The following is an 8,320-nucleotide window of genomic DNA, read 5'->3' on the forward strand; positions in this document are numbered from 1 at the left end:
TCTTCCAGACCGCCCCCTCCCCTAACCTACGACCCCTTCCAGTCCAGCCCGCCTGGAGTAGACTCCAGCGTCCCGCGGCGCGCGGGTGGGGGGGTATTGCCGCTGATGGGGGTACGACTACGCGCGGGATGTTGACCCCCCCCCCTTTCCTCCCCCCCAGGTGCTGCCCGGGGGGTATCGCTGGCAGGTGAGCCCCTCGCCGGCCCCGGAGGAGACGGATGGAGAGAGTCCGTCAGACGCGGTCCGAGACTTGTCCCGGCTACACCTGTTCCTCACGTCGGGCACCCCGAGCGCCGCGGGCGCGTGCACGCGGCGAGCAGCTACCCGGCGCAGCGGCGGTGGTCAGTCCGACAAGGCGTGGAACGCGGCGCCGGCGCCCGTCGCCCTCGGACAAGGCTGCGGCTAGAGGTGTGCGAACAGTCATTTGATTTCGAATCGAATCGATCCCGATTGATTTGTGGATCGAGGACAGGTGGTGGTTGTAAAGGGACGATTCGACGCTGGTGCCCTGCCATGGGATACACCTTCGTCCTTATTAACATCAGAGGATTTGTAACATCTCGCGAGAAATCGAGAGCTTGCGTTTTTCAGGGGGGTTATTATTGGCCAATGATTGGATGCTCTATGTAACAGCAACGACTATCTGTACGATTCTAGACGCAAAACTTTATGATTATTTTGGGTCTTCGACGTGATTATTCCTTGTATGATCCCAAGGAGGAGGGCAAAGTCAGCATGACATCAAAATGATGTCAAAATGACTTCTAAAGTCAACGTAGGGGACCATTTTGACATCACGAAGACGTCAAAATGGTCCCTTACAGGTCATTTTGACGTAATTTCGATGTCATGCTGACTTTTCACTCCTCCTTGGGTATTATCAGATTTTTAACTAGGGGGTGGTGTACGACAATTATGGAAGTTGGAAAAAGAAAAAAAAATCGATTCGATTTTTGACAAATGATTTTTTTTTTTGTAAACGTTTCGCACATCTCTAGCTAGTTGTATCCTTATAGTTCAGGCCAAAGACTAGGGACGCTCTCTTGGGCGGACGCGACCCGCGGTACTTTTGCTTTGCTGCGCGTGCCGAGACCCATAGTTGCGGGAGTGTGCTTCTCCGCCTGGAACTGAAGTGCTCCCCTCGTCGTCGGCGGTGTCCCCCCGGCGTCGTCGTCCCCGTCCACGGCGGGCGAGACGGCGCGGTGCTGGCCGGAAGATCCTTTCGCGAGGGAGGCCGTCGCTGGACGTCCCCGATGACGACGTTGTGCACTTAAGGGGTAGGGTGGTAGGTCCGAGGGTAGATCCTGCGACTATCGTAGTCGCAGCCGTCCAGGTAAGTCTGACGAGCGAGTCGTGGAAGCAGCAAAGCTGGCAAAGTCCGCGGCTCGACCCAGTGGGCCGCGGTGTCCGTATTGCCACCCGCCTGAACAAGCCTGACTCCGCCTAAATCAGTATAGTTTTCCCCCCGTTCCCGTATTTGTTGTTACCGAAAATTATATCCGTGTCGGGTTGTATTCAAGGTACTTTCCATTGCTCCATGAATTCGCTCGATCCTATTATACGTGGTGTTTAGTTTGTCGGACATTTCCCATCATTCACTGTAAACATTTGGCGTACCGGGTACCGGATATCGGGTACAGGAAAATTGGAGTTGCACACTTGCAAGTGCACACCTACTGAGTTGCACACTTGCAAGTATTCAACTTGCAGTTCAACACTTACAAGTGTTGAGTAGTTGATTAATTTATCAGTGTAACTAAACACGGCTGAATCGTGTTTTTTTCGTGTTGGCGTGCTGCACCCGCCAGCCAACCCTCATAATATCCTCTTGTTGCACTTTTGAATGAGCCGACCGCCTCCGTCTTGGAGAGAGAGAGAGAGAGAGAGAGAGAGAGAGAGAGAGAGAGAGAGAGCTCTGTCTCCTACTGCGTCCGACTGCGTTCGGACCGGGTAGGACAAGCTGGTGCCCGACGGAGACGGGCGTCTGCCGCCCTCCCCCGCGAGTTGGCGGAAGCGGAGGCTCGGCCTCGTAGATAAGAGAGGTGGCGACAATGGGGTGCAGAGGTGAAAGAGAGGCCCTGAAGGCCCTGGAGGACCTGCAGGGCCCTGCACCAGGTGTCTGCAGGAGGGGCCGGCCAGCGCCCGCGCTGTGAGGAAGTCCAGAAGATGGGAGGTGGACGAAAGGGAAGTTTTGGTTGCTCTCGGGCTCTCTAGCAGATTGTACTTTTTTCTTGTAGATTTTTCGTTTTTGTTTTTCGAGGGCGTTGCTGGGGCTGGGGCGCGTTGAGGTGCATTTGGGACTATATACCCCGTGGCTGGCGTTCACCGGTAGGGCTTCCTCCTGGCTGGAGAGGCCCCGTCTCTCGCCGCCCACGATGCCCTTTTGTCAAACCGAACAATTAGACTATTCAAGAGCCAGCACGCGGCCTTTTAGAAATATTAAAAAAGGGTTCGGAAAACCAGAAGGAAATATAGAGACAGTCTTGCGGACTGGCTGAAAAGAAAGAAGAGGGGGTCGCCACGGGGCCGAGAACAACTAAAGAAAAAAAAATAGCGCTGGGTGTTGAGAAGATGGTGGCGGTTTCAGCTCCGGACACGACCGGTCAAGCTGGAGGGGACACTCTCTGGCGCGGGGCTGACGCCGCGGCCGATACCGCCTCAAGAGCGGCAAACTGGCGAGACGCGCTGAACCTGAAGCTGAAAGAGAACGTCGCACCCGCGCTGATTGTGTGTATCCGTGGGGGGAAGGGGGGGGGGGGCAGCCAACGGTCAGGAACGAAAACCGATCAACTTTAATGATGTTCAAACAAACATAGGTGAGCTAAAAAAACACAAAAAAAAACTCCTTTGCTGAAACCGTGTATACTTCACTAAGAAAAAGTGTACTTAAAGTCATAGTTTTGGTGTTTCTTTGAATAACATTGTGATATGCGTCAGACTCTCGTCGTCTGTGACTGTTTTTTTTTACCCCTTCGTCAGTATTTGTGCTATACATAAAAACCTCTATGGGCTACTGACATAACTTGGTCATCAACGAAATCAATCCTTTTTATCTTACTTACATTTAGTTTAGGTCATCAGAAGTCGGAGTGGATGTGGCTTTGTCGGAGTTCGGGTGGTCCCGTTCAAATGTAGGCAACACATGAAAAAAAGAATCTATAGACAGACCAACATATTTATTCTGCCCTTTATTCTATTGAAACGTGACTGGTGAGTTTGGTTAAACTGCCACCGGTTGTTGCGCGCAGAAATTCGAGCGTGATCACTATGGGCGAACTCCAATGAAGCGATCTATACGTCACCCATCTCCAGCCATCCGTCACCCATCACTTGCGATTTCGCGTTTTTTTACATCGCGAAATACAATCATAAGGTGTACAGTCATGTTTATTGTTCGCACCACATTCCAAGTCTTAATCACAACCCGAGTTGGACGCGTAAACACACGCAATCGCAGGTGATGGGTGATGGATGATATGGCTGACGGATGATGGGTGACAGATGATAGGTGACGGGTAGCGTAGATTGCTTCAGTGGAGTTCCACTCCACCCTATCCAATACAGGCGAGGCCGCCAGACTCTCCGAGTCGTTCCTAGTATAGCTAAATTGTGTGTTGTCTTGGTTTCGCTTCGCCTTACATGAGACATTCCTCCACCCAGTAGTAGCAGGCGATGAGAGCCCTTGCTGACCTTGCTCACATTGTGAAAATATTTCTAGTTTCAACAGGAATTAAGATATGTTCCATGATAAATGTTGCAACTTAAGATGTTATATAATTGACTTGGAACTCTCCTATACCAGTAAAACGGTCAGGCGTAAATTCACATCAGTTGTAAATTGGAAATGGAGCAATTTGATTTTCACAGCAGTGTAAGGTCGTGGCATTCAAGTTTGGTTATTATTGCCGAGAATGTGCGAGGTAAAGGAAACTATGTCGGCTAAATGAGTAGGATTCTCGGAGGATCTCGAAGGGAAAGACAAGTCAAGTATAGCACCTGCGGCAGAGGGCTGGCTAGAGATTTTATCATTTTCCGGAAAAGTTATTTCTTGTTATTTTCCCTGTTTTTCCCCCAGCTTTCACATCTCTAGAGCTGGCAAAATAAATTATGTTAAATTTTATTGCACCTGGTGATTTTGCTCGTTTGGGGGGGGGGGGGCAAAATAACTCAAAAGAGCTGTATTTATAACGATGCTTTCTACATAGCTAATTTACCGAGAGCGAACAACATCCACCCATCGATAGCCTGTCAGATAGATACTCATTAGAGAGTGCTCGCGGTGCCAAACACGACCTTCCTGTACCGGGTGTCCCCGCGCAGACTATAATTGCCGCTCGTCATTAACAAAGTTCAAATCGCGCGCGCTTTTCGAGAGACTTACGGTTGCATAACACCCGAGACAAATAACATCGTAAAAAAATTTCCTGGTAAATTGACAACATTTGTTGTAATTTTTATTTGCAAAATACACACTGAGGGGCTATGTACTTTTTTGTACGTAACTACGTAAGATTTTGTACGTAGCTTACGTACGTCTGTCAACATACATAACTACGTACAAAAAAGTCTGTAGCTTACGTACAAAAAAGTCTGTAACTTACGTACAAAATAGTCTGTAGCTTACGTACAAAAAAGTCTGTAGCTTACGTACAATTTGAAATTTTTTACAAATTATATGAAGCAACGGCGGCTGCAGCTTCCATGCACTTCGGAATTTGTACATAACTTATGGACATTGTGTTTTTGCAGAGCAGTGCCATTTCTCAATTGTAAAACTGATCACGGTGGACTACTTTATCATTTGTACGTAACTATGTACATTTTTTTACGTAATGCTTGTGTACAATTAATCTTACGTAATTGTGTACAATTTCGTACGTAATTACGTACATTGTCAAAAGTGCATAACTTACATACAAAATAAAGTACATAGCACATCAGTGTGTATGTTAGTGTAAATTTGCGACAGCCTATTCTTTGCTTGTGTATCAATTCCAAAGTCGATACAAAGTGCTTGTAAATTCGAAAGTGCAATTTTTAATTTCACGACACACATCAGACATTGTCGAATATTCTCCCGTAAATCCACGGCTATTTTTCATAGTGTTAACCGCCTAGACAAAACCAACCAATCAGAAAAAAAACAACGCCTCTCCGGTAACGCATATTTACACAACACAACAAGCCTAAAAACGCAACAAAAAACCCCAAAGGGGCCAAAGGCCCCCAACTTGTAGCACGCCATTCGTATCATGGAAGCAAAAGTGTGTGAATTTAAAAAGGACAATTATTAACACCTTTACTCCCTTTAGTGATGAATAGGCGATTCACACACACCTACAAAAATGTGCGACTTTATTTTCTAAAGTGACTGCGGTCCAGGCTTAAGTGTGGGGCAATGACGCGCGGAAGACCCTTTCGCGCGGGACCGTTTAAATGGCAAACGGTTGTGATGGGTTTTGGTCAGCCGCCCTCGTCCCTGACAGGACTCCTGTCACCGTGCCGCCGGGGCGTGGCGGGGTGGGGCGGGCCGCGGCGGGCCGTGACCACAGCCTCTGGCGCCGCCGCCTCGGCCGCGGCCGGGCTCTCTCCCTCTGGGCGCCACACACAGCAGCACCGGCGGGGCGGGCGGGACCTTCACAACCAACACCGCCACGCCGATCCACGCCAAGACTCGCACTCGGCGTGTCGGTAGCACGGCGCGTGCGGGGGAGGCGGGGGGAGGGGGAGGAGCCCTATATTTAACATTCTTGTTCTGCTGCCCCCCAACCTCCCCTCCCGCGGCCGCTCGCTCGGTCAGTGCGGCCGATCGTATTAATAGTGAAGACCACGCGGCCTACGAACGGGCGTGTTCTACGGCCCTAAGGGTCCTGGGGGTCCTTAGAGCCCTGTGGGGTTCTGCCGCCCTATGGGTCCTGGGGTCCCAGAACCCTGTGGGGTCTTGCCGCCCTATGGGTCCGGGAGGTCCTGGAGCCCTGTGGGGTCCTGCCACGCTAGGGGTCTTGAGGTCCCAGAACCCTGTGGGGTCTTGCCACCCTATGGGTCCGGGGGGTCCTAGAGCCCTGTGGGGTCCTGCCGCCCTAAGGGTCCTTGGGGGTCCGAGAGCCCTGTGGGGTCCTGCCACCCTAAGGTTCCAGGGGGGTTCTAGAGTATTGTGGGGTCCTGCCGTTGCCTACAGCTCCTACTTCCTTGCGGTGTTGTTCGCCACTCGGCCAATAACCGGGTCGCGATATCAGAACCTTGTCCCTCCCGGGCGATGTCGCGCCCCGCCGCTCCGCGCCCCTGCGGACGGAGGGATAGGCCGCGCGCGCGCTCGCCTGCCCAGCGGGACGGCCTACCCCAAGGCGCTCCGGCCGGCCGGGCGGCTGGAGGCCTCGCTGGAGGGGGCAAGTCAGGCTTAAGGTGCACAGAAACGTGACTACATTACCCCGGAAACGCAAGTGTGTGAATGTTAAATACTTCTTGTAGGTGTGTGAATGCCCATTAGTGAACCGAAGAGGTGTAAAGATGTGAATTTCGCTTTGAAATTTCTCTTTGAAATTCACACATTTCGTGCCTCCGAATGGCGTTCACACAGCTACGGGTGTGCGACATTCACTCACTTTAGGATTTCTGTCGTGCGCGGCTGCCTCAGCCGCTTACTAGCCTAGACAGAAATTCGTCAAAAGAGCAGGTTAAATTCATCCTCGGAGGATGAAAGGTGTGCACAGCGAGATGCGCCGTTCGATTCGTTTGCCCTTGTTTTTGTAATCAAACCTGAACAACTACTCTTCTCCGTGCTAGCTCCTCTCACATAATCAAAAGGCCTCCTGTTGCCGTTCGCTGCACCCTCTGTCTAGTAGTGAAGTTCGGAGCGGATGCTCTATTGAATGCTCTCGCCAGGTGCGCGGTCGCTCGGCGCGCGGCAGGGGAAAAAAAAGTTCGCGCGGCGCACTCGAGCTCAGTTCCTGGCATCAGCCTGGCATCTCCGGGGATTACGCTATAGGCCGAGCTACCCAAAGTCCCCAGAAACTAAAGTACACACTAACTAGGATATGTGCTTTTTTATACATGTCGTATGGAGTGATGTAAAGGTACGCAAGCGAGCATAATTATGTGCATATTCATACAGAAATATGTTAAAATTTTGTGCACTTCTTCTTATAAATGTATACTTTTCTGTTTATTCATGCATGAAATTATAAAATATATATACTGGATATTTGAATACTGTAAAGTGTTTAACAGTAAAAATGATCACTTAGAAGTTATCAACACCAGGGTTGGCCATGAAACTTCGGACAGTTTAAATTTAAAGTTTCTTTTAAGATTTAATTTAAAGTGAACACGTGTAAGGGTTCAAAATCAATATTGAACACTTTAGTGTGTGAAACATTGTGTTGAGCACATGCATATGCACGCCAGATGAAAACTTTATTGTTTAGAAGTGTGGAGGATAATTTTGTGATGTTGGACTGTGTTGGACTAAACTGGAAAAGTGACGACACTTTCACAAAGTTATGCTAACCGTCCAATTTTGTTTGTCCCACAGAAGCGCACCGGGCCCTGGAACTCCTGGAGGACTACTACGCTCAGCTCAAGGAACCTCAGGACCGGAACCTCCGCCTCGCCATCGAGAGGGTCATCCGGATCTTCAAGTCCAGACTCTTCCAGGCACTCTTAGGTACGTCCACACGCGCTGCTGTATGATACAGTGTTGCTCTACATTTGCTTATGTCGGCAACACACTGTGTTTTACATTTTGTAATGTGTGGCATGACTATTTGTTATGTCATTATTGCCTCCTCTACACGCTGTCTTCCTCGAAATATGTAAAGGGACAGTATTTTGTTCTTCAAAGGGCAACGTTTTCGTGCACATCCACCGGATGCAATCTTGTTCCCGAGGGGTGCCCAACTCTAAAAAATCGTGTACACCTGATTACCAAAAAGTGACGATTACCAAGGATTACCAAAGATTACCGAAAATTACCGAAGATTACCTATGATTACCAAGGGTTTCCGCAGATTACCACTGACAAAAGATTACCTGAGATTACCAAAGATTGCCATTGATTACCACAGATTACCAGTGATTCCGAAAGATTACCAGTGATTCTCAAAGATTACCAGTGATTCTCAAAGATTACCAGTGATTCTCAAAGATTACCAGTGATTACCAAAGATTACCAGTTCGCTTGTTCCTAAACGCATTCCTTAACGCAAGTTGAAAAATTATAATTTGTAATCGTAAAAATACATGCGGTACGTATCGACTTAAAAGGCTTAATTTACGAGTAAAACATGTGCTCTCGTAAATTTACAACATAAATTATAATTCG

General features: G+C 49.2%; 1 protein-coding gene across 1 annotated transcript in view; it reads left to right on the plus strand.

Annotated features, from left to right (window-relative positions):
• LOC127749171 (disks large 1 tumor suppressor protein-like) overlaps positions 1–8,320 on the plus strand; it is a 28,977-nt gene that overhangs the window by 1,019 nt on the left and 19,638 nt on the right. Inside the window, exon 2 of the mRNA XM_052266300.1 lies at positions 7,532–7,663. Coding sequence (XP_052122260.1) covers positions 7,532–7,663 — 132 coding nt within the window. The remainder of the gene's footprint in view (positions 1–7,531; positions 7,664–8,320) is intronic.

This window comes from Frankliniella occidentalis, unplaced genomic scaffold, assembly GCF_000697945.3.
Source record: "Frankliniella occidentalis isolate FOCC.00 unplaced genomic scaffold, Focc_3.1 Scaffold37, whole genome shotgun sequence".
Taxonomy (NCBI): Eukaryota; Metazoa; Arthropoda; class Insecta; order Thysanoptera; family Thripidae; genus Frankliniella; species Frankliniella occidentalis.